General features: G+C 42.6%; 1 protein-coding gene across 1 annotated transcript in view; it reads left to right on the top strand.

Annotated features, from left to right (window-relative positions):
* Positions 1-16780: 16780 nt before the first annotated feature.
* Positions 16781-26997, top strand: part of TBX18 (T-box transcription factor 18) — a 30036-nt gene continuing 19819 nt past the window's right edge. The window contains exons 1-4 of the mRNA XM_050788177.1: positions 16781-17072; positions 18192-18396; positions 20592-20693; positions 24148-24319. Coding sequence (XP_050644134.1) covers positions 16781-17072; positions 18192-18396; positions 20592-20693; positions 24148-24319 — 771 coding nt within the window. The remainder of the gene's footprint in view (positions 17073-18191; positions 18397-20591; positions 20694-24147; positions 24320-26997) is intronic.

The following is a 26997-nucleotide window of genomic DNA, read 5'->3' as shown; positions in this document are numbered from 1 at the left end:
CTTTCGGGCTTTTAACACTGATATAGCAGTTACCACAATAAGTGGGTATCCTTTGGTTCTTCACATCCTCAACTTCCTGCGGGCACTTTGTTTCAATTCCATGAAATATAATTCTCCCTGACCTCAAAGAGAACTTTGGCCTTGAACCAGTTCCATAAGTGCAACGTCAAATAATGGCCTACAGCACCCAACCGAGCTTTTACACCTGATTCAACAGTAGATTCCACTTTCTCTGTTATTTGAGTCCAGGGGCATACTGGCCTTAGTGTTTCTCCAGCACAGAAAAGAGAAAAGTTTCCCTTCAAAACTTACGACAGAAAGCTAGGGAGTCATCAAATTGTTTTATTCTCTTTTTCCTGGGCACAAAGACATGCTACATTTCTTCAGATTCTTCTGCAGGTACAATGGGCTTTGGGGATGATATCTTGCCAGTAGAATGTGAACAGAAGTCACAATGTCACTTCCAGGCTGAGGTAATTAAGAACAGGTACACCTTCTCTATACTCTTTCCTCCCTTTCCACTGCAAACATGAAAGTCAAGTTCCAAATGGCATTGCTACAAAAAGGAGTTAACTTCTGGGTCCCTGAGTCACCAGTTGAAAGAAGGATGCACAGAAGAGCCACCTGATTCACTCAGGGCTCTTAAGTGAGAAGAAAACTATTGAGTTATTCCACAGTTATTCAGGGATTATGTTATATTGCAGTTAGCATTAATTTTGATGACTAATAAATAACTGCTAGAATGTTGACAGTTCCTAAAATAAATAATCCTAAGATTTTCAAGATAAAAGTACCAAAAATGTACCATATAAAGATTTAGATGATACATGAATGGGAATAAACATATATCCAACTGAGCTCAAGGAAACCTAACTGGCCTGAAGGAGAACAGAGACCAGTCTCCATGTGTCAATACATGGGGACTCCTACAGCTACAAGGAGAGGTACAAAGGAAGTACTATTTCATATCACACCCCACCACACCCTTGGACCTGGCAGTCAAGGAAAGATCTTCAGCAAGAATAGCCAGAGTGCCTTAGCTCACTGAAAAGGACTTTCACTGCTGTGTGAGGATGGGGCTGGGAAGGGAGGAGAACCCAGAGCAGGAGGAAAAGGCAACAAAACTGGACCACTTTAGCAATGCCTCCAACATGCAAGATCCAAGCTTGTACCCAGGCTCAGCAATGGGAAATTGGGTTGACCATGGAGATGGCATCAGTAACAGAGGCAACAGCAAAGTTCAGCAACTTGGTGGCATTCAGCAGTAGCAGCAGAAGCTCTAGAAGCACCAATCTTCTAGGGAAAAAGTGTGTGAATTCTGGGCCAGCTGGCCTAGGCTGAGGCTCTGGGTTGCCTACCGCATAAAAGGCTGCTTGGGGGAACTTCAGTTTAAGGTGAGTATAAGGGCCTGGAGGAGGAGGAGGCAGGGCTGCAGTCCCAAAGACCTCACTGGTAGAAGCAGGAAAAAAAAAAAAAAAAAAGGACTATAGGGATTTATTGTGTCCTTCTCTTAGCAGGATTACTCTAAAGATCTAAAGAGTAGTCTACTGGTTATTCTGGAATCCATTACAGAAGAGGAATCTAGAGGCATACCTTTCAAACAGAGTAGAGCTGTCTTCTCACTCCTTTTTTTTAAAATCTCCATTTTCCTTGGAGAGTTTTACAGAGTTGGCAAATATGGCCAAGAAAACCATGCCACAGGAATAGGCAGGCCTCTCTGTCTGCCCATACTGGGGACTAGGAAGACACAACTCAATACCCACTACCTATCTTCATCCGATGAGAAAAAATTTCCCCCCATGTGCCTTTCTCCTTTCTGCCATTATGAAGCCTGCTTCTTTTCTGCCACATTCTCTACATTAGCTAAGGGAAAGAGCTGAATAATTGCTCTAGACCATTCGGCCTGTACCTTCAAACAAAAATAACAAGCACAAGCATGACTGTATATACCTGGCTGACATGCAGACAAGACAGTAATACTTGACAGAGAAGGAACCTATGTGTACCAGTGCCCCCAAAGTCTAGCTGTCTCTGCCAAACAATGGAAGAGTGTTAGCTTGCTCTCTAACTATTTTTATTTTTTTGAAGCAGGGTCTTGCTCTGTCATGCAGGATGAAGTGCATTGGTGCAACCATGGTTCACTGCAGCCTCAACTTCCCGGGCTCAAGCGATCCTCCCATCTCAGCCTTCCGAGTAGTTGAAACTACAAATGCATGCCACCAAACCCAGCTATTTTTTGAAAAAACAGAGACAGGGTCTCACTAGGTAGCCCAGGCTGATCTCCAACTCCTGAGCTCAAGCAATCTTTCTGCCTCAGGCTCTCAAAGTGCCAGGATTGCAGGTGAGAGCCACTGTGCCCAGACATTGCCCTCTTTTTACACCAAATTAGTGTATGTTATAAATAAAGGGTCAGATTTTATTCACTCAAAAGTACTTATTGAGCACAGTTGTGCAAAATACGGAGCTAGCTCTTTTGGAAACACTGATGTAGGCACCTGTCCTGAACTCATGGGGCTTATGCCTAACAGAGAAGATAAGAAATAGTTTGCAATCACTATAATACAAGGTAGGAGTGCTATATCCATCAAAAGAGGAAGACAGAAAATGCCATGGCAGTTAATTCAGAGAAAGATGAAGTTACTCTCAGCTATAAAGTGGATTCAGGATCATAAAATGTTGGTGCTATGTGTCATCATTGGGATCATCTTGTCTAAATACTTCAAGTAGAAGCTCAAGATGTTGAGTAGTTACTCAAGTTCATAGAGCCAGTGATGGAGCCAACAAGCCTTGGGCACCCTCTTCTGACTCCAAGTCCTTGTCCTCCCTGCTGTCATGTGGCTTCTTGGCAGTTTAGTCATGGGGCTACATCAAGCTGAAACAAATTATCTGCTGTTCTAGATTTGGCCAATCAGTACATAAACATCATGAGGTTTCTGATCTTAGGGAGCTTACAATCTACTAGAATACATCAAACATGCACATACATTTCTCCATACTTTTCTAAGATACCATTAACCTTGGGAAATACAATATAGGGTCTTAGATACGTGGTATTGATATTTAATCTATTATCAATCCACAAGTTTTTGCAGGAAGAGAAGGGTAAGAGTTTAGTGGATGCTTAGCAGGTGAAAGAAGGGAAGACGGACGAGGACCAAAAACAGAAGACCTCTCTGGAGGCCAATTGTCTGGATCGTCTTAGGTGATGGATCCAGAACAGAAAACTTGTCTCCACAAAACCTAGCACCACTGCTGGGTCTCAGCAAGTACTCAGTTTAAAAGCACTACACAGGAAGTGGCAGGATGAGGAAGGATGCGGGGAAGAGAGTGTGACCATTTTTTAGGCTGCCCCAAATCCCCAGTACTTAATACTGTAAAAGAATATTGACTTTCTGTAGTGACATGCAAAACCTCCCACTCCAAAATAATATTCTTTACCTTCTTTTGGATATACTTACCTCCTTTTGGAACTAATTCATGCCATGACTTATCCCAATATTAAGGCAATTCAGTCAGCTGCCATCCCCACTCGTGACTAGCAGTGTGGCTGCTACAGAGAGCAGTCAGGGACTGGCCTCTCCTGTACTTGCTGATCTAATGCACATCTTACCAGCACTCACTTCTCTCTCCCAGAAACTGACTCCACTCTTTACTACAGACAAGCAGGGAAGGTGAGGGAGCTCAGAGATCTTGCTCATCTTACTGTACCGACAGGTCTTTGAGTTCAAATTTGGCATTATCCTTTGCTCTGAGGCCCAAAAGAAGAAGTACCCTTGAATGCTATGAAATTGTGAAAAAGGAGGAAGGAAACTAACATTTCTGGTACATTGATGACAATAAAACAACAATAATAGCCTAACACTGATAAAAAGTTTCTGACATGTCAGGTTATAGAATAATCTCTCTTTCAGCTAATAGGATAGATTTTCTCCATTTTAATAAAAAATACTGGGTCTCAGAGAGAGAGGGGGGGGGAGAGAGAGAGAGAGAGAGAGAGACTAAGTGCCTTGCCAAGCGTTACAGCGGAGCAGGAAGTTGGCACTCAATCCAGGTCTGTCTGATTCCAAAATTCAACAGCAAACTGCCTCTCTGTAGAGAAGCAGCTTTAATCTATATGTCACAAAGTAAAAACAGTCCAGGAAGAATAGCTGTGTGTGTTGAGGTGAGGCAGGGACAGTTGGTTTCCCAAATAGAGCAGCATGTTAAACATACTATTGCTACTGAAGCAAATATCATATCATCATCATCATCATCATCATCATCATCATCATCATCATCGTCATAATCTTAGGGAATATATTGCTTTCTGTGAGTAACTGATATGATTTCTTCTTGTCTTTTGATAGGGTCATGTTTTGCTTTTTACTTTTGCTGCTAGGAAGCTCTGAGACAAATTTGAAGTTCCTCTTTAACAACTATCTAGTATTTCTATGTATATCAGAGTTCTCATTTTCTTCTAATCTTGACTCTGGATTGTGATTTCAGTTTTACCTGGTTTTAATCTTTTACTCACCATTTACATATTTATTATATGTATTCTCCAGAGACTTCGCAAAACCTTAGTGGAATAAGGTAAGGTATGCATGACATTAAAAAGAAAAGTAATTTACCTGGGTAGGGCTTTCATCTGTAGCATCACACAGATTCTTTAATCCTTTGAATTCTATTGCTAAAAAAATTCTGAAGAAAAATCAAGACACCATCTGGCTGCCTTTGGAAACACAGAGGTAATTCGGGTCTTTGATCTGTTCTGCACATGGATTGGGAGAGGGAGAGAGGACCAAATCTCCCTGACACAGACAATCGTTTGCTTTATTAAACAAGTGTCTTGTATTACACACAGAGAGTATGCATTATGTGGATGCACACAAAAAATATGATGAAAAGTAGATACTGAGCATACTGAGTACTTTGGGTTTTGAATCATTAACATCACAGCTGTTTCTAATAATTTTTCCCTAAATGCAAGCTTATTTCCACAACATGTACTAATGTAACTGTAACTGCCCCAAAATGTTTCATTTAGTAAAAAATGAAGTCTCAGAAATAACTATGCAACTGAGAGTCCGTAAGCACTTTAGATCACCACCCCTATATGCCTTTACTTTGCTTTTTTTTTTTTCTTTTTTTTTTTTTTGGTCAGCTATCATTCTAGATGGGGGCAGTTTGAAACAGTTGATATACTTACAAACTTGTGAAATGTGCATTTCTAAAAAAAAAAAAAAAAAAAAAAAAAAGATGGGGCAAAAATAACTTCACTAATGAGAGAAGTCAAAGAAAGTTCTAGGTGGAGTGCCCTGGGATTTTAAATGGAAATGCAATGGAGGAGTTGCTCATTTATCAAACACTATATGGAGCGATGATAATGGTAACGGATCGTGGGAACTTGACTGGGAAATATCCCTTAGCTGACCAGGGCTTGGGGATACTTGGCATTTTTGTCAGTTGGTTCGTTTGTTCCATTAAAATTCTGAGGTTTAGACAAACCTCTTCATCATAAAATAAAATCTGGGGTTACCTCACACTCAAGCGCAAAGAACACTTACGTTAATATTCCTTTCAGGTCCCTCCTCCTAATTACCTTTTATTTTTAATTGTTTCCCTCCATCCATGTGGTTGCTAGCTTTTCCAAATGGCTTCATATTTTTGTAAACAGTTGGGAGACTTAGAGTCTATCTCGCGGAGGTTCGGCACGCAGAGGGCAGTGCCTTCTTTAGGTCGCTTCTGAGACGACCTCCCTCGAGTCCGCAGCACAGAGCAATCGACAGGGCTTCCCTTTCAGTCTGGGTTGCCATGGGCACAGCTCCTGCTCCGGCCCAGAGTGCCACAATCTCCCAGGGCTGCTGCCTTCAGCCAGGTGGAGGGGTCGGCGCGGCGCCAGGTACAGAGCTCCTCCGAGCCTGAAGCGGCGGGAGGTGCCGCGCTAGGTTGCGCCTCCCCAGGCGGGACGCCAGGCAGTGCGGCGGACAGTCCCCAGAGGGCGCCACGTGCTCAACCGCCCGCAGCCTGGGGAGTCCGGCGGAACCTAAATTGCCCACGAATCCCTTTCTGCGGGGTGGGGAGAGGGGGCGCAGGCCGGAGCCCGAATACCTCCCAACCCACCGCTAAATCTGGGCGGATTGTGAACAGCCACACAGCGGGATAGTTAAGTGTCTCTGCCCAAGCCCGGTCCTTCCCCCACCGGGATATATTATCCCGCCACCACCAGGCAGGCGGGCCGGGGATTATTATCCCCGTTGTAACGCAGAGGAGGTTATGGCCGGGACGCGGTCAGGGTCACGAAACAAAAACATGTGGACCCACGTCGCGAACTGAGGTCTGCCGGCCTACCCCGCCCCCGAATCCTATAGAGCCGGGCTGGCCGCCGGTAGGGGCGAGGCCGAGGCCCGAGCGTATTCGGGTTTACGTCTGCGGGGGAAGGCGGTGGGTGGTGTGGCTGGCGAAGTCGGTGAGGGACCGAAGACAGCCGGGCCCGGAGAGTCGGGCGCGGGCGCCGCTGAGGCTCGGAGCCGCAAGGAGGCCCAAGCTCCCCGGGACGCGGCCACTGGACCTTCACAGCCAAAGCGGCGTGCGCCCAACGTCAGAGCGCTACCGACGAGAAAGCCGGGGCCGCGCGCCCAGGAACTAGAGCTCCTCGCGGGGACTTTTAAGTTTTCACTCACTTGGCTCTGAACCTATTTTTAAAAAGCAACTCTTTATTCAAATATCTAGAAGACAATGACAGCTCCCTCTCCGCAACACCATTCCCACCCGAGCTGCCTGGGTATTCGACACCAACCGCCTGAGACGAATCCGCGGGCGCACGCACGTACGCCGCGCGCCGTCTCCCGGTTGGCCTCGCCTCCCAGGTTGCCGGTGCAGTGCGGGAGTGCAGTCCGGGACACCGTTTGCGCGGTGGTGCGGTCTTATAGGTTCCAGGGTTTCTGAGGCTTTTGGTGAGCATTACGAGTTCCCCTTGGAGGAGCCCGGCGCCTTGCGTGGCTAGTGGTGTGCGGTGGCCGTGACTGCGCGGCCGTGACTGCGCACCCTTCTTGGCCGGCGCTGGGAGGCGCAGGCGCGGCGCGGACGCCGGCACTAAGCTATAACCCTTGACGGGCTCTGAAACGCAGGGGGCTAAGAGGCCTGTTCAAGACAGCCGCCCCGGGAGATGATGTATTTATTCTTCGCACTTACTGTGCACTTAGCACCGAGAGGACTGTACTTTGCACTTATCAACAGAAACCCGCGTTCCGCGGCCCCTGACTCCCAGTGGTCGCCGAGTGACGTGCCCCCGTCGCTGGCGGGGTTCTTGGGCCTGCGCTTTCCAACAGGTGGAGAGAGCTGGAGGCCACCGGTCGGACGAGCCCCGCTTAGGCTGACACCCACGCCTCGGGGGTTCGGGGGCGCGGCCGGCTAGGTCTTTCCCGGGAAGGGGGCGCGGGCTGGGCTGGGCTGGAGCCGGGCTTCCGGAGCGGGGGCTTACACTGGAAAGTGAATGCGCAGGCGGCCTCAGAACTTCAAGAAGCCGCGCTGTAGAGCTTCCTAGGCGCCGCCTTTGATCTCTCTTAAAAAGGGTATCATTGTTAATCGCTGAGACGAATCTCCTTTTCTAGTGACTTAAGCAATCAGAGGGACGACTCTGGGATCCAGAGAAGTTGCGAATTGTTTCGCCTTCCTCAATGCTCCCCACCCAAGTTTGCCCACCAAGTCTTTTTTATTTTATACACATGCACACACAAACACCCCACTGGAGAATTCTCAGTGATGAATTGATTAGGAGGTCGCTCCTGAGTAGTCTTGCCTTTCTCTCCCAACACGCCCTTTCCCCAGATGACTCCGAACCCCTGGCGGAATCCGATTCCTGCTCGGGCTCCTGCGGCCAAGCCCCGCTTTCTCGGGCTGGGCGAACCTAGAGGCTGCTGAGTGCGCCTCCGAGCGCTCAGCTTCCCAACGCCACCGCGACGCTGATTTATGGTCCAGTCGCTCGCTCGAACCCCAACGCTTTGGCTGGGTTAATTTTTGTCGATTGTTCCTCATCACACTCAGATAGTTTGTAGCTTGAGACGGATTTTATTTATCACCCTGCACATGTGAAATACAGTCAGACATAAAAATAACTGACTCTGGAACCTGGCACAATATTGGAGCCGTCGGGGAATAATTTGGCTAACCGATTTGGACGGTTCACCTTCTAAACAGAAATGCAGCTCTCAGTCAAACTGTAAATCAGATTGTCTTCGGCAATGTAACAAGAAGAAAAAAAAGCACCAAAACCAGAAAGAACGAAAACTAAATGAAAGAAAACGGAGATATTGCCCAAAACAATATGAGCTTCAGAAACCCAGACTGGATTTTAATTTCAGGCGTGGAACTTCATCGGAAATATGAATTCCTTATTATTTTACCAGTGGGAACAGCCCCAGGGATTTTAGGGTGTCCCCGGAAACTGGACTTCTTTCTTTTTACTTTATTCAGAGTTTTGTTACTAAATAATATCAAGTAATAAATGCTACATAAAAATGAATAATCCCGAACTAAGCTTACTCTCGGGTGGAGTCAGGTTGGGGTCCCCTTACAAAGTTCTAATTATAAGTGGAAACAAGGGGACGTGGAATGGCCTGTACAGGGCCAGATAGGAGCTCAAGAAGCAACAAAAACTTGGAAAATAAAAATATCAGAAATTTCTGCAGCGCTCTCCTTGTTTCCACCTTTCCGTAGGCAGATGGAAAAGAAACTGATCGGTTTTTCTGCGCCTCATTTCGTCTCCCTCGTCTTTCTGGAAGTCCATAATATGAACCGCTCGATTCCTCACTGTCTCACAAGGACCCAGTGATCCAATGCCTGGCCATGGGGAGTACTGGGCAAGGCAGGAACTGGGAAAGAAGAGAAAACCAATACAGGCAGACCACTCGATTGATCGCAAAGGGAAAATTCAAAACACAACCAAATAAAACTTCTGCCTGGGTAGGGAACATCTGCTGTAATTTTGCATTATTCTCTCCGCAAATCCATTTCATTCTTCTACAACAAAGTGGAGACCAATCTTGCGTGTTTCCCTATGCCTCCACGATGGAAATCTAAAGATGGGTTCCTGGAAGTGAACTCACAGCGAACGTACCTGTAGGCACCTGCCTACTTTCAGGGTATTTATTTGTTTGAACCCATTTTTGACCGAGACCATTCAGATAACTTGCGTCAAACATTTCTCCAAATAAACTGAAACAAGAGAACTCTGAATCTTAAAATCTACAAAATTAAATGTATATTTAAAGATAACAGGGTGCTTCAGGTAGAAAATTAGAGCGATTATTTTTTAATCACTTTGAAGGTGAAGGGAGATGTCTTGGTAGTTGATAGTACTTGATATCCATTGATAATACTGAATACGTAGTATCACATTATTATTGCAATCAAAATGTGGTTTCAAACGTGTTAAATAATTAAATTGAATATTTTGATGGAAAAAAAAGTCAGCAAGTACTTGGAATTTTTTTCTCAAAAGCAAGTTTAATTGGTGTGTTTTTGACATTTGCATGGTCCAGATCTTAATCTGATGGTTTTAATATCAGCCCCAAGCTGGCTTTGCTCAATTGATATATCTGCTTCTTTGCATAGGGAATTCAATAAATATAGCACGCCCTGCTGACGGGTACCTCCCGTGTTGTGTGTGAGTAATTCTTTGCCAATGGATGACCTGATGTCCTTTTCAGTATAACAAGCTGAGAAATAAAAGAAAAATATTTGCCACTCCACATATTTATTTGTTAGGGATTTTTTTCTTGATTTTAAAAAAATACAACGATGAGTTCTTTATCTTAGAATCTCAGACCACGAATATCTCAAAAAACATATATTTCAAAAATTAAATCTACAGATGTAATACACACTGTGAACCCTATAAAATGCGTTTACAATGCTGACTTAAAGAAAGAAATTTATAACTTTCATATGTACCTTCCTTGTGCAATAGGCAACTGCCATATGTTTCCGACTTCCATAATTCAGTTTTCCTGGACATCTGTAGCAGGTAGTGAGTGCTTCTTAAAGTACATTTTATGTAATTTGAGAAGGAACCCGCACTGAAGACTAAAGGTGAACATTAAAAAGCACAAAGCTTTCTAGAAATGCTAGTTATTCTAAATTTACATCATCTGTTATGCATGGCCTGAGATAGTATTTTTTTTTTTTTCATTCCCTTTTCTTCATGTGACTGAATTTGATGTTTTGGTAGAGTTCCTCTCATTATGACTACTCTTTAGCCTTTTACTTGAAGATTCTCATTTGACTATTTCTGAAAATTCAGCTTGGAAATATATTCCAATATGATTATTGCATTTGAAATAAATTTTAAGAATTTTATATTGAAGTGGGAAAAATCCCTATGCTCTTTCATTTTTTTAATTTTTCTTAATTGTTTATGATACACTTTTTAAAGGACAGAAGAGTTTACACAATTTAAAGTGAAGACAAAACCAAAGCAAAAGTCATGCTGCAAAGTCATAACTTCTTGTCAAACTGTTGCTCGTGTGTTTAAATGCAGGGTTCATTCCTAATGCTAATACTATTTTTAAATTTTTCAATAGCTTATTTCTTTTTGCATAATTCCAGTGCTGGCTTTAAATTAATCCATTAAAAATCCTTTCATTCAGCTAAACTGAAATGCCTCATCTGTCAGTACAAAAATATGAATAAATTCCAGCCACGTTTTTCATTGTTTATACTTTCAGCAGATTATATGAATGTGCACAAAATTTCCACTGTTTAAGAACTGTCGGTATCTACAGATGTAAAATATGAGAACAGGACCTAATTTACAGCCAATTAGAGGGTGTAATAATTTTTATTAAAAGCAAAACACTAAATCTAGTGACCCTTAAATGGGGCCTAAATGGGGACATTTAGTTCCATTTTCAATTCATTTTATAAAACCAGCAGACTCAAGGTAACTTTTTGTCTATAAGGAAAGATAACATTAAATATTTAATTCAAAGAATAGGAAGCTGTGTATTTTCAAATATCAATTTAAACATGTTTTTATATAGCATAGACTATTAAAATGCTCATTATAACTAATTAGAGAATATTAGTTAGCTTCCCTATTCAATAGTTTGCTTTATGTCCAAATTGATCTGTTGCAATGTTGGTATTAGCAATGTCCAGCTAGGCATCTTCGAGTATTCATTTACATCTGGGTGTTAATTTCAGTACCTCCTTCAAGCCATCTTATATGTCACATATTAGTGATAGAGACAAGTGTGGCCTTCTTGAACATTTCTGTTACTGATCCCTCAACACTGTAGTGTTGTGGGAGGGATGTGAGTCAATAAATGAGGGAGATAGGGTAGCGGTTTTTCACCCACGGGGTGAAAAAAAAATAATTGCAGTGTAGTTTGGAGGTAAAGCAGATACCGCTGGAGATAGGCCATGCATGAATACGGAAGCTTATTCTCGCAGAGGGTGAATTTTCTTCTGGACGCATTACAGATTCGTTACTTCCTCAATATCCCTCGACTTGGTGGACCAAAAGCCCCCTTCTCTCCTTCCTTTCTCCAAGTTGGAAAACTGGGTGTGTAGGGGTGGGGGGCGGTTGGAGAGAGAGAGGAATGAAGACAAGCTTACCCTGGGAGTATACTCTTCATTCCACACTCCAGAAACCGCGCACCTCCCTGGAACCCCAATGAGAAATGATCATTGATTTAAAAAAAAAAAAAAAAAAAAAAAAAAAAAAAAAAAAAAAAAAAAAAGCGCTCAAAGAGAAACTCCGCGGGCTCAGACCTGATTCTGATTCTTCTACCTGAGAACTGTGGAGTTCTTCCGTGAGCTGCATAGGTCCTTTGTAGAGGGCCTCAGTCTCAGCTAATCGGAATTGAGAAGGACGAATTGTTCAGGGTGAAGAATGGAAAACAGTCGCCAGCAAGTGGGTAGGCGATGTCGGCGTGTGCAAGTTAGCCACAGGAGTGAGCAGGGAGGAATTGCAGCTCCGGATCCCTTTCTTCACGGGGCCTGGGTTTGCAGCTGCAGCTGCAGACCCGGCAGAGAAATCCGCAAGAGTGCAGTCGTTGAGCCCTGGGACTACTGAATTTACTCCCATAGCCTTTATAAACTTGTACAAGTTAAAATATTTTCATTAACCCAGATCAGAAGGAGAGGCGAGAAGAGTATGTGCGAAGAGAAGAAAGAGTGGGAAAGAGTAGGGACAGGAATGGCAGAGAGGGGAAGCCCTAGCCCATTTGTGCGGCGCTGCCTGGTGACTCAGAACGGAGGCTGAAGTTCACGTCCCCAATTAGGCTATGGCTCCTTCCCAGATTAAACTATAGAGGAACGCAGCCAAATAAGTACCCCTCTTGGTGTTTGGATTTGGCCCTTGCCCATCCCTACTCTCCCTCCCATTTCTGCTTCTAGCTCACTTAATCTTTTACTGATAATAAACTTCTCTATGTGTGGCAAAGAAGTCTGGGTCCAGATTATTTGGAGACTCGGGGACCATTTGATGTGCCCTGAGATCAGGGGCAAAGAACAGACTCTTGTCTGAACAGAATCAGGTCTTACCTTATCAAGTGTGAGAAATCAAATATAGGGGTTAAATACAGCCAGTGTCAAGTGTAAAAGAAAAAAAATTCAGTCTTTCGAAAGAAAGAATGAAGACCAGACTCATAGAGCTTTAACATTTATAACTTAAAAAGAAACAATTGTTTATAAATAAAATGTAAGTATCTTATAAATCAGGTAAGATGAAATGGCAAACTATACACAACTGGCCATGTGTCAATGCTAGGTAAACAGGCTCCAGGCTAAAAAGCAGAGTGGAAGCCGACAGAATTTTTTTAAAAAACAAAACAAAACAAAAAACACTGTTTCGGAACTGTCCAATTTTAAACTGCACCAAGAAAAATAAAGAAGAGACCGGATATGCTTTTTAAAAGTCCATCTCCTGGCCCTGCACGCCCCCTCCCACCAGTTAGTGTTGCAGGACATGGATTCCACCCTATACCATTGTCCCAGATCTGGGAGCTCAAGGATCTTTTGCCCTTCCCTCTCTCCCCAAGTCCCTGAGACTGATTCATTCTGACAATATTCTCCTCTGGCTGACTTTTATTTAATATAGAATCCGGTTGGTCTTGAGAGAGTCCTGACAGTTGATTTCAGTTTTGTTTCCTCAATGTAGCTCAATACTGGGAAAAGACATTTTATCTCCTAAAACAACAGAAGACACACACTCTCAGGTATTTAGACCCCAACTGCCAACAGACGCATTTACACTTGAGCAGGTGCACACGCTCACGCACACATGCACACACAGACACGCGCACACGCGAGACTGGATATAGCCGAATTTTCCCGGGAGATTACGTGACCTGTCCCTGCTTTCTTTGCTCTCTTGACTTGCAAAGGGCGAGGGCCTGGCGCTCTCCTTGCAAGGGCGTGCCACGCTGTTGGTAAAAGGCCTTGCTAGGAGGAGGCTTTGCTGTGAACACTCTCAAGGCTGCTACTCCTCCCGTCAGTCAACTCGGAATGTCTTTCCCTCCCATGCCCAAGGGAGGTTCGACGCCCCTTCTCCAGAAGCCAAGGCCTGAGTGGGCTGCAGTCTGTGACACACTGCCCCTCGGGACCTGGGTTAGCTGGTCCTGCTCAATCCAGTAGCCTGAGCTGAACTTTACCCAAGTCGGAGGCGGCGGGGAGCAGCGGTGTGGCTCTACTGCTATGATTCTCCTTAGCCAGTACCAGGACTAGGGGGCAAACGCCTTGTCCTGTCTTCAGTGCCCTACTCGCACTTGAATTATTTCTAAGGGCCACATTCTAGAAACATCGTGGATGTCGACGAGGCCCTCCTTTCCAGCCTTTCGGCTGTGCGGACACCAGTCCCCAGGTGTCCGCCCCTTCTGGGGTCTGCTGCCAAGGGTGAAGGAGAAAAAAATAAAGAAATGGCAGAGGAAAAGAAGAGGGCGTGAGGCTGTATGATCCTGAGAGTGCCTTGCAGGCCTGTGTAGCCCTTTCTAAATCAGTTTGAGCTGCAGGACATATACAGGGAGAACTTCTTTGCGGAATAGGCTTTGCGTCAGCAAACAGCGTTTGTCCCTGGCAGTTTCTCCCGCTCCCCCTACCCTGGCCGCTGAGCCCCAGCAGGCCCGAGGGCTCCGACGACTCTACCCCTGGGCAGCAGCGTCTACGAGTCTCTAAAGCTGTAAGGACCACTCGGAGAAGCACCGGGTCGCTCCTTTCTTGGGGTCCCGGAGAGCCTGGGATTGGGGCGGGGCACCTTAGCTGAATGCAACTTTGGGCGTCTACTCCTGCTAAGTTAGCTCCTGTCTTGTCCCACTCCCACTCCTGGCCCAAACTCTCTAGGCGGCCTCTCAGCTCTCCCCGCCGGCGCCCGCCTTCCGCTAAGTTTCAGAAATGGAATTTGCGTTTCTTTTTAAGGATCTAATACCGGCCTAGGGTACCCCGGAGCTTGGAGACCCACCAGGGACGAGACAGCTCTAAACCGGTCGCAAAGCCTTCATTTTGTAAATGCAAAACAGCTCCTCCCAATTAAGTTTGTTTCTCAGGCGTCTAGAGGACGCTTCCTCCGCAAGGATATTACAAAATCATTTTTGACCTCAAGGCTGCCAGGTTTGGCTGGGCGGCTTGCTCGTGCCTCTGCTCATCGCCTGCCAGGTTCCTGCCCCTGCTGTGGTGTCCGGCCTCCAGGGACCGCGCGTTCTCTTCTACAGTAAAAGGATCAATCTCAGTGGCGAATCTACCCCCAAATACTACTCTACTGAAAGCTTACAGAGAAGTCAGAGATAAAAGGGCAGCCAACGGTTGCGGAGATTGAATTAAACAAGGGAGACGAGGGAGAGGAAAAACATCCTTTGTCATATATATATATATATATATATATATCCTTTGTCATATATATATATATGACAAAGGATTATATACAGAGAGATGTCATATATATATGACAAAGGATTATATGTGTGTGTGTGTGTATATATATATATAGAGAGAGAGAGAGAGAGAGAAGAGCGAGAGACACAGACACGGAGTCTTGCTCTGTCGCCAGGCTGGAGTGCAGTGGCGCGATCTCGGCTAACTGAAATCTCCGCCTCCCGAATTAAAGCGATTCTCCTGCCTCAGCCTCCTGAGTAGCTGGGACTACAGGTGTGCACCACGACGCCCAGATAATTTTTGTATTTATTTATTTATTTATTTACTTATTTAGTAGAGACAGGATTTCACCATGTTGGCCAAGATGGTCTCAATCTCTTGACCTCGTGATCCGCCCGCCTCGGCCTCTCAAAGTGCTGGGAATACAGGCATGAGCCACTGCGCCCGGCCTGCCGTGTATTTTATACTAAAGATGGAGTAATGTGCATGTTTAATTTTATTCCACAAGAGATTTGCTCCATTTATACCAAACATATATATATGTTTTGTTAATCCTAACAAAAGTCGAGTGGAAACTACAAAATAAATTGTACATATATATGTTTGGTGTCATTTAATTAAAAATCACTGATTTTATTAAATTTGTTTTAAATATATCAGTGGACTCCTTAAAAGCCTGAAGTAACAATGGTAAATTGTCAAAAGTAGGACAAATACAAAGTTAGTTAAATCACAGAGAAGTTTTTCAAATGGGGAATTTTATTGCGTCTTTATACTTATTTCATTTTGCGAAGTTTTAAGGGGTTTTAAAGTTGTCCATATCGTTAAAGACATACAGAATGAAAATCTCATGACCTACGTTTTAAAATAACTACCACTCTTTGAAAGAAAAGCGGGGCTGCGGAAAGGGCGCGCTTTTTCTGACATTTATATGAAGGACTGAGCGTTAACGTAACATTTTACATTCCTAAAGAATTTACATATTAACCTGGTATCCCCCAAGAAAAAAATCACGGAGTAAAATTTAAATAAGCCTAAGCCATATCTGGCGCAGATTGAGTGCTACCAAAAGCAGGAACGTTTAAATGAGGAAGGAGGGGCCTGCGAATTCTTCCCAGCTTCCCCATATTCTGAGTTGTAGCAACATTAAGTGACACGGAAGTGGGACGGCAATTACGGAACCTTGAAAGATTCTTGATATAATAACTTGTTGAACGTCTAGTTTAAAGCCGGGAGCTTCCGCCTTTCCAGGTCCTGGTGAGGAAAACTGGAGACTACGGGGCTGGACTCAGCTATGGACGTCAGAGAGACAGATCGAGTTCAGCGCGCGTGGGGCTGGCACATCCAAGCCAGACGGCGGCGCTTTTCACTCCTGGTTTTTCGCTACCTTGTAAGGAAGTGGGCGCGGGCTGCGCGGAGTCGGCGCCTCCCGATTGGCCGGCCGTCTGACTGATGGACAGGGTCCCGGGCTCCGCCCCCGCCGCTTTATTGACACTAATGAGCAAGTTCTTCCCACCGCTCTCCTGCCTGGAAGTGCTGACAGATCAAGGCAACAAATTTCAATTACAATCCCTAATTTGTGTCCACAGAGTGTTTTTTACCCATGTTAGTCCTCTCTGGCGCATCAGTTGAGGCAGACCTCGGAGCAGCAGGAGGAGGTGGAAGGGGTGGGAGCAAAGGAGTGCATCAGTGAGAGAGCACGCGAGAGACCCAGGGAAGGAGACTTGGCCGGCGCGTCGCCGGTTCCTCGGATCCCAACACAAGCGAGAAAGAGGAAACGCCAAATCTGTTTTTTGCCCGCGGTGGGGAAGGGGGCAGATCTCGGGAGGCCCCGAGAGCCTATTAGTTTTTGGTAGGGGAAGAGCGAGAGCGCGCGTGTGCCCGCGTGAGTGTATATGAGAGAGGGGCGGGCGGGCGCGGGGCGGGGGGGATGGCCGAGAAGCGAAGGGGCTCGCCGTGCAGCATGCTAAGCCTCAAGGCGCACGCTTTCTCCGTGGAGGCGCTGATCGGCGCCGAGAAGCAGCAACAGCTTCAGAAGAAGCGGCGAAAACTGGGCGCCGAAGAGGCGGCGGGGGCCGTGGACGACGGAGGCTGCAGCCGCGGCGGCGGCGCGGGCGAAAAGGGCCCTTCTGAGGGAGACGAAGGCACTGCGCTCCCGCCGCCGGCTGGGGCGGCGTCTGGGCCGGCTCGGAGTGGCGCAGACCTGGAGCGCGGAGCCGCGGGTGAGTGGGCCCCTTTCTGCCTAACTTCTCTCCGGCGCTAACCTGAACTTCTGCGAGTCTGTGGGTGTGCGTGTGCGCCGCGTCCCTACGTGGCCAAGGCCACTCAGCCGCGAGCGCATTGGCCGTGTCAGGCGCAAAGCTCGCCGAGCAACCTGGTCACCCTCCAGACAGTTAAGATGCTGCTTCCAGCTTTGCCTCGCGGGCAGCCGCCGCCCACTCGGCGACCCGCGCCTTCGGCCGCGGCTGTTTGCGGCGTCTGGCGGTGCAGCTCTGTGTGCTTCCTGCGTCTGCCTCCCTTGGGGTTCCAGCCAATGGGTGCTCTTTTTTCTTTCCTAACTTTTAAAAGCACAGGGCGGGGAGGAGGGGAGCGACGGCATACCCCACCCCGAAACCGGAACGAATGCCCTAAACCGTTTGTGCAAACCAGGAAGAGGGCGGCGTATTTGGAAACTTGGTTTCCCGGAGGGTAGTTGAGCGGTTCCCTTCCCTTCTCTTGATTTCTCTGCCAAGGCCGACGGCGACCGCGGGCTTGCTTTTCACACGTTCTCTGCTGGGCTGGAAGCGCAGGGCGGCCGGGAGTTTGGCGAAAGCGGGGTCTGCAGAGCCTTTTAGAAGATGCCTCCGGCCCGGCGCAAAACGAGGCCCAAAACGAGGCGCCGCAGACGCCTATGGCTTAAGGAGGCCCAGTCTCTTGGGACCAGAGTCCGGGCGCTTTTGCTGCGTGCGCTTAGAGGCGCAGGTTACATCGGAGTTTGCACTGGGCACTCTGGACTCGGGAGCTCCTCTGACTCCGTCGGGCAAGCGTCCCAGACCCCGGCGGCGGCGTGAAACCTTTTCTGCTGGGGCCTTGACCCTGCGGAGGCCCAGCGGGTGGGATGGACGCTGCCCGCGCGCCTCTCCCAGGCTCAGGACTCTCGGGGACCAAACAGGCCACACTGGAGCCCCGAATGCGCCCCTTCGACAGGCACAGCGTGGGTGTCTATCGACTGGCTTGTTCTTTAGGAGGATCCGATGGCACCAAAGCTTCCCCTTTTCTCAGCCACTTGGTGGGCCCGTCTCAGCGGCTGCCTTCCCCTCAGTTTCCCTCACCGGTACCCTCTCTCTTCCTTTGCTGTCCAGGCGGCTGTGAGGACGGCTTCCAGCAGGGAGCTTCCCCTCTGGCGTCACCGGGAGGCTCCCCGAAGGGGTCCCCGGCGCCCTCCCTGGCCCGGCCCGGGACCCCTCTGCCCTCGCCGCAGGCCCCGCGGGTGGATCTGCAGGGAGCCGAGCTTTGGAAGCGCTTTCATGAGATAGGCACTGAGATGATCATCACCAAGGCCGGCAGGTAAAGGGCAAACTGGCGTGGACGCCTCTCCCCACCCCAGACCCTGTCTTCAGCCACCTCTAGCTCAGTCAGGAGGAAGGGACTGCAGCTCCGCAGGGGTTCTGGTTAGCGTTTTCGGTCAAACGGGACAAGGCCCCAGACCGTGGTTCACTTTGGAGGCTAGCTTTGGCTACCCACCACGAGTGCAGTCGGTGCACAGTCCAACTGCTCTCTGGTTGAATGCCAGGAAGAAAATTACTGTCGCCGCTGATGCCACAGCTGTCGCGGTTGATGTTCTGGGTTCAGGGTGGTTATAAATTTGAGGTCGTATTTACCCTTGTCCAGGTATTTATTTAGGCTCTAGTTGTCAGTTCTGGAACTAGGAAACAAATTCTTTTTTGTTTTTCCTTTTCTCTTTTATTTTTAAACAGCAGTTTACTCCAGTAAACTATGATTTGCTTTTTCAGATTTGAAACTCCCAGGCAGATTGGTTCTTTATCAGAAGATACCCTGGCAATTTGATAACATGATCTGTCCTGCTATTTCATATTAGACTAGGAGGAAAAGTCACTGGACTCACCCACAATACATGTTTAATTATGTATAGGTGCAAGAATAATTACCCTGATTTTTAAAAAGCATCCTGTTTATGGAGTAGCTGGTTATTTTATTTTATTTATTTTTTGTCCTAAATGGAATCCAACACAGCCTGAATTTGCTAAGGAATACTTACATTTTTTTTTAAATAAAAACTTACATCGGTTTTTTAAAAAGTGTGAAATTCGCCCATCCATTGGTTAGTAAAATAAATGGATTTGTTGGGCAGATCATATTAATTTAAGGTAGGTACATGAATATTTGCATTTTAAGTTTTCAGTTTATTTAGTGCAATGAAATCTATGAATAATAAGCTTCCTTAAACGGAACTTTAAAAAGCACACACAACTCTTTCAGGGAGTACACATGGTAAAAACCTGGATAGCATAAAAAGTATCCAAACTTATTAGAAATTACCAAAAAAAACCCATATTTTATTGAATCCATATGCTACCTTCTACATTTTCACAGAGCTTTTATTAATGATCCAAATTCAGTCTTCACCAACACAAAGCAATAGTTGTCTTATAAAGGATGTAATTAAAGACCTTTACTCTTTATCTTACAGGTGCACTGAAATAACACTAAAACAGCCAGCGTATTAAATTGTTCTCATACCTAGTTAGGAGTAATAGACTTTATTTTTTTCTGGAAGTAGTCTTTCATGGTTGTTATAGAAAAAAATTTGGTAAATAACTACTAAAATTTCTGTTAAAAGGTTAAATTAACAAAAATTAGATTTCCTTGGAAGGGACTTAAACGTAAATCATTAGATGATTTTAAAAAAATCAAACTGCTATATTTGTTTCTTATATACATTAATTTACTGTTGTATTCTTTGCTGCTGTGCCTTTTTAAACCGATGGGTGCATTTACGCTAGCATCTCCTTTGATATACATCTTTGGGAAGCCAGGATAAATGCAAATTTTCATCTGTTTTAATTAGCAAAGTTTTGAGTAAATGTGGTTAAGTAAGAAAACATTTTCGTGGTATGGCGGGGGAAGAAATGATTTGGTAAATATACATTGTGTTTAGTTTCTGCTTTCAATAAAGAAGTTTTACTATACCTTTCAAATTTAAAGCAACTTTTGCACTTCACCTTTACCATGCTGCAGACAGGAAGTCCTGTCTCAATAAAGAACATATTGTTTGGTTATAGCATGGCACATTGGCTCCTTGTGGTTTTTTATAACCCTTTAAAAATTTCACATTATAATGTATTTTATCACTTTCAGAGATCCAAATTTTGTATTTCTACCATTTGTTACATTTTATTAGTTGTATTACTAAAGTAAATATGCTTATTGATTTTGTTTAAAAAATAAGATGCTTTCTTTTGCGCCATTACTCCCTCAGTGTAAAATTCTTTTACTTTTAGCTATACTGACATTTCAGTAAACACAGAACACATGTACACAGGGCGTAACAAATTACATTTAAAAATATCAGTTTTGATATGTTCTATGTCCCCACTCCTTGAATTACATTGGCAAAGTGAATACTATAAATTTATCCATATTAAAAATAGAGATCCAAGAGGTTTCTTTGCTTGTTCAGTCACCATCCTTAGTCACAACCAGAAACCCCAAACCCTCTTTCTCTTCGCCTTTTTAAATAGGCGCATGTTTCCAGCAATGAGAGTGAAGATCTCTGGATTAGATCCTCACCAGCAATATTACATTGCCATGGATATTGTACCAGTGGACAACAAAAGATACAGGTAAGTGATTAGATACTGAACTATAAAAAAAAAAACACAAAACACTAGGATTTTGCAGGCTAGTGCCTGTTTGATCTGTGAGGACTGTGATCTTTGTTTCCAGAAGTCTGTAGAATTTCCAGATCCGTACTTTAACGCCCATGGGTGCCAGCGGCCCAGATGGTGCCTTTTCTTGCAGCAAATGTGGAAACTTAATTTTTGTTTTGTTTTTAGTAGACACAGAAATGTTTTCAAATATTGAGAACTTCTAAAAGGGGATAATTTGGTGTTGCTAAACTAAATGTGTCTTTTATATTGACTTACATTTCAATGCGAATTTTGAGAGGAAATGTTATGTAATGTTTACAGATATAAATTATATTAAATGGAAAGTCATAATTTCTTCGTGATCTTTTTGTCATGTAAATTTCCTTTATCTTGTTACATACAAAACCATCAATGTTTGTAGACTGTTTTTTAATTTCAGAAAATTATTTAAGGTTTTCTACAAGTAAGATAAATAAAAATCATATAATTTATTGTGATATTAGGACATCACTAAACTAGTAAAAAATTTTTTCCTTTCTGTTGTTTTTTTGGTTTGTGTTATAGTAACTTTTAAAAACTTTTAATATTTGGATTTTGAAAGGGAACGTATTTATGTAAAGATCAAGTAAATTTTGAAAATATACACGTTCTTCAGTTTCAAACCAGTCTTTACTCTTTTTTTTCTTCCTGCAAGAAAACAAATCAGCAATTTTCAGTGACAATGCTTTATATTTTTCTGAAGCGTTAAACACATTAACATTTAAATAAGGACGTTTTGTGTGTTTGGAAGATTAGAAGATACTGTTTTAAATTTTGCTTGTCTTCATTTCTCACTTTTTGTTGTTGTTGTATGGGACAGAGCTTTTAATACGTTTTTAAACAAAATCAGATTTGGTTTTTATCACTTCAGCAATTTAAGGAATTGCTTTTTCGAAATAGCCTACTAAAAGTACACAGATTTTAATTAGTCCGTGGACATATGGAATACTACAAAAAGGGGTAATAAAAAAGACAGTCTTATTATTTGTTTTGTGTATAAGTTATATTATTTTAATCAAATAAGTCATTAGGGAGTTTTGCTAAAATGATCTACCACATGACAGAAGCTAGAAAACATTAAAGTTCATTATTTAAATATACTTGATTTAAAACCCATATTCTAAACTGGGGTTTTGTGCTGAGGAAGATAATATAATTCTTAATAAGCTTAATAATTATTCTTTCTCTTCTAAGTTTGTCTCCTATTTGTTTTCCCAATGTCTTCCCTACATTTCAGTTGGTTTATTTTACTTAATTGATTCCAATTTACTGTATAGAAATAAAGACATTTCAGAAATTAGTATTATGATGCCAGGTTTTAAAAGATCAAATTGTAAAATGTAATTTGTTTTCACTTATATTGCTTCCCAGGAAGAAATTTATTTGTACTATTTGTGTTTAGAATGTTTTACAAAGAATGTATAACTTGTAGCTTTTATTCTGTCAGTGGGTGTGGAGTTTTGACTATTCTAATTGCATACTTTTTCAAGGTTTTGTTAGAGCATATTACTCTATTTGTTTTGGCAGTAACTCAATTCATTTCCACAGTGTAATTTTTCTTGAATTTCTAAGATTTTCATTTCATTTATCAATGTTTTCAGCAACATTAGGAAAAAATTTGGCTCATTTTCTAATGTTAGAGTGGTATTTGGTCAAGTTAAAAATTATTGTCACTTGTTAGAATATAAAATTAATATTTACAAAAGCCCACAATTAGGAACTTATTGAAATTACATCATACCAATTAAAAGAAAAAGGTTTCTCTCTTTCTTTCTTTCTTTCTTTCTTTCTTTCTTTCTTTCTTTCTTTCTTTCTTTCTTTTTTTTTTTTTTTTTTGATGGAGTCTTGCTCTGTTGCCCAGGCTGGAGTGCAATGGCGTGATCTCGGCTCACTGCAACCTCCGCTTCCCAGGTTCAAGCCATTCTCCTGCCTCAGCCTCCCCAATAGCTGGGATCACAGGTGCCTGCTACCATGCCCGGCTAATATTTTGTATTTTTAGTAGAGACGGAGTCTCACTATGTTGACCAGGCTGGTCTCGAACTCCTGAACTCATGATCCGCCTACCTCAGCCTCCCAAAGTGCTGGATTACAGGCATAAGCCACAGTCCCTGGCCTAAAGGAAGATTTCTAAAAGAGTATCCCTAATTTTATGATTACATATTTTTTTCCCAAGAAAAGAAATGAAAGACTAGAAGGTGTATTGAGCCCAAAATGAACTATGTGACGGATAATTGAAACAAAAGGCCTCATCAGAGACGTTCTGAAATATTTTATACTCTCATAAAAAGAAACGTGTATATAACACAGGTAGACTTTTCTGAGACTATTTGCAAATTACGACTTTAAATTGTATGCTAATCTTAACATAAATGGAAGGAAAATATCTAAGTATAGAATTTTATTTTATAATTTTTTTCTTCATTGTTATACTAGTTTCTAATTTTTTAATTAGCTTATTTTAAATTATTAAATGGTAATCTTAATATAGTTAAATATTAATATTTCTTGAGGCATTGTTATTTAAATTTTTATTCTTACTGAGTCAATATATTTGTCATATAAAGAAATAGAATAGGATGTTTTGTTTCCTAATTAGAAAAGTAATATTAATTAGATATACCATTATTTTCAAAGTTTGATTTATTTTTTGATTAGTAATATTTGAAAATGATTTGAAAGAATTTTTTTAAAAGGCTCAGGAAAGAAATATAGGAGATGAATAAGGGCCTACATTTTATGATAATACAGATAATACAGAACGTTCTAATTAAACCAAATACTTTGTCCTCAATATATACCTCAATATATAGTGTCATAGTATTGCAAAAAATACCAAATGATAACAGATAAAACATTTTTTCCTATTAAAAAAAAAGTTTCTAGAACTTCTGACTATTTCCTCTTGCCTTTCTACTGTCTGTTCCATAAACCTGAACATAGTCTAACATGGGAAGCGATCTTGAAGGAAGTGGGACACTTTGAAATGTAACTCTCAAGTATTTTTGAGATTTACTTAAAGGTGAGCTTTACAAGCTATTTGTTTTTTCATGTTGATGGAATATTCAGAAGAAAAATGGAAAATATCAGAGTTGGAATGTCACGGGTGAATAAGTGTCATTCATAAGAATGAAGATACTTGCATTTATGGTGGTGATAGTGTACATATTTTTCACGAAGCCCTTAACACGCCCCTTAGTCTGAATTGTCAGCAGGCCACTGCTGCCTTAGAAAGGTTTTGAAAAGCACTTGAAATCTCATTTTTAGTGTAAAGAGGAAATTGATTTATTTTAAACCTGAAACAAAATAGGCACACATTTTGTCTGATTCTACTGAGTTGGACATTCCAAGGTACAAATAGTATACTGAATGCCTGGTCATTGCCTTCTAGGTATGTTTACCACAGCTCAAAGTGGATGGTGGCAGGTAATGCTGACTCCCCTGTGCCACCCCGGGTGTACATTCATCCAGACTCGCCTGCCTCAGGGGAGACTTGGATGAGACAAGTGATCAGCTTCGACAAGCTGAAGCTCACCAACAATGAACTGGATGACCAAGGCCATGTGAGTAGATGGCCTCTTTATTGCATCTATAGATGGCACAGCCACATCTACACTGTGCCTGACTGAAGGAAATGGATGGTTCTAAGATCATAATGTTCATTGCCTGATTGATTAGTATGTACATAATCTGTGCAAAATCAAGTTTATATTTGCATAGACTGCCTGTTTCCTGAGTTATCCTATGGGGCATTTAATAGGTTAAAACTAGGTACTGCATTTTTATTGGAATGAAAGTACTGGAAGCAGAGATGTTCTTAGGCAAAATATTTGTGTGAAATCTCATGAGGTGTTAATTATTATACTGTGAATATGAACACTTTGGAGTTGGGTTAATAAGGATAATGATTTATTGTGTCCTGCCTGCATCCAGCTCTTTGTCAGCGGAGACTCATTGCTTCTCAGTAATTGCCTAAGCTTATGCTGTTTGTGTGTTCCATCTGCAAGTTTCCAGTTGTTTTGTAATGACATCTAATGTGTCAAAATGTTGCAACAGTCATTCCTTTTATTCTTAAAACTGCTGAAACATGATACATAAATCAAAGTTCAGCCATTCCAATAATGCAGTCATTTTTAACACCTTAGTAATTTTTATGCAGTATTCTTCCCAGGCAAGATTTCTACACTATTATGTTAATAAATACGTAACTGGATACTTGCTGATTTCTGTTCAAAGCCAGCATTTTTTAAATTAGGTTTATGTTATTTAAGAGTGTTTTGATTAAGGGAGGATTAAAATGCCTTTCGAAGAATATGTCATACATAAAAGAAATATCAACTTGTTTATTTCTTAAAGGAGTGATGTAAAGATAGCATATTTATGAGAATATCTTTTAAAACAAAATGCAGGTTGTCATAAACTAGTAATATAGTGATGACAGGATATGGTTTGGAAGTTGCCAAACAGTATCTTAAGAAATTGACCTTAATGAAAACATTCCAGTATAAATTTCACTGTGATACAAATGCGGTAGGTGGATTTTTAAGATGTAACTAGTAAGATCTCACACTGCCAGTGTTTTTATTTCTTGATTGTTGCCTTTTATGACTTAAAATAGAAATAAAAAAGTAACATAGTAGATTTCTTTTCTGCACCCAACTTCATGTCCTATATTTTAGTGCATTACTTCTTCACTCTCCTTATTTTTATTCCTTATTTTTACAGTTTAACACAGTTGTAACTATTTTTCACAGGAATTCAGTGAAATAACACTGGTTTCTTCTGTGTCACTGAGGCAGCTGACTGTGAAATATGCTCAGCACATTCACTGAAGGACTTTTTTTGGAATAGAACATTTTAGACTTAATGTCTTTAGCATTACTTGTTATCAAAACCTTAAGTACACTACCTTTTCTCGTGAGTTCTACAGTTTAAAAAACATATGGTCTAAAGAGATAAGTGGTGATAAAAACTATATGCCATCATGTATAAGGTATAAGCTTCTTAATAATTTAAATCAATATAGTAATTTTACAGTTCTCATTCTTTCAGTTCGAATTACTGGTTTTCTATTTAATATCTGATGTACCAAATATTAGATGTAGATCTAGTAATTTATCAACCTGTGTGATACTAACTTTATGATTTCAGTAGACTTTATTTAAAACAGCATTCTTCAGAAAATAGGATGTGTGTGTGTGTGTGGAGAGAGAGAGAGAAAAAAAAGAGAGAGAAAAACAGAGACAGAGAGAGCAATTTATTTTAAGGAACTTACCAGGAAAATTTGGGTCCTGACAAGTCCGAAATCTGCACAGCCAAATGGAGACCTAGGGAATAAATGATGTTGCAGCTTGAGTGTGAAGGTAGTTTTGTAATAGAATTCCCCTTTCCTCTGGGGATCTCAGTCTGTTTTCTCATACGGTCTTCAACTGGTTGAATGAAGCCTACCCACGTTATGGAGGGTAGTCCACTTTTCTCAAAAGTCTGCTGATTTAAATGTTGATCTCATCTAAAAAGTACCTTGGTAGCAACATCTAGACTGGTGTTTGACCAAATATCTGGGTACTGTGGCATAGCCAATTTGACACATAAGATTAACTGTCACACAGCATTTGTTTACAACACAAAATAATATATTACAAATTGAAATTCAGTTACTTAAACCTAAATAATTATAATATTTTACTATTAGGGAAATAAACATAGCAGAAAATAGGCAAAACATAGAGATGTATATTGTCTAACTGCTGAAAATTTTCCTTTAAAGTTGTAGCAGAATGTACTAGTTGAATAAATAGAGGTACATTAACATGTGGGGAGCAGGGAGAGAGATGTATCTGTGCAATTTGGAAGCAAGTGAATTGCCTTTGGTAATGGTAAAAATGTACATACATATTACTTGATACCAGAGGAGAAGTAGGAGGGAAAGTGCCCTTTTTCATTATTCATTTAGAAAACATACTTCTGAAGATGTTATCCAGTGTGGTAAAAGATACAAAGCTGGGCACGGTGGCTTGACCTGGGCATGGTGGCTCATGCCTGTAACCCCAGCACTTTGGGAGGCTGAGGCAGGCGGATCACCTGAGGTCAGGAGTTTGAGACCAGGCTGGCCAACATGATGAAACCCTGTCTCAACTAAAAATACAAAAATTAACCAGGCATGGTGGTGCTTGCCTGTAGTTCCAGCTACTCGGGAGGCTGAGGCAGGAGAATCACTTGAACCCAGGAGGCAGAGGTTGTA

The sequence above is a fragment of the Macaca thibetana genome, chromosome 4, assembly GCF_024542745.1.
Source record: "Macaca thibetana thibetana isolate TM-01 chromosome 4, ASM2454274v1, whole genome shotgun sequence".
Classification (NCBI taxonomy): domain Eukaryota; kingdom Metazoa; phylum Chordata; class Mammalia; order Primates; family Cercopithecidae; genus Macaca; species Macaca thibetana.
This window is presented reverse-complemented; position numbering and strand designations above follow the sequence as displayed.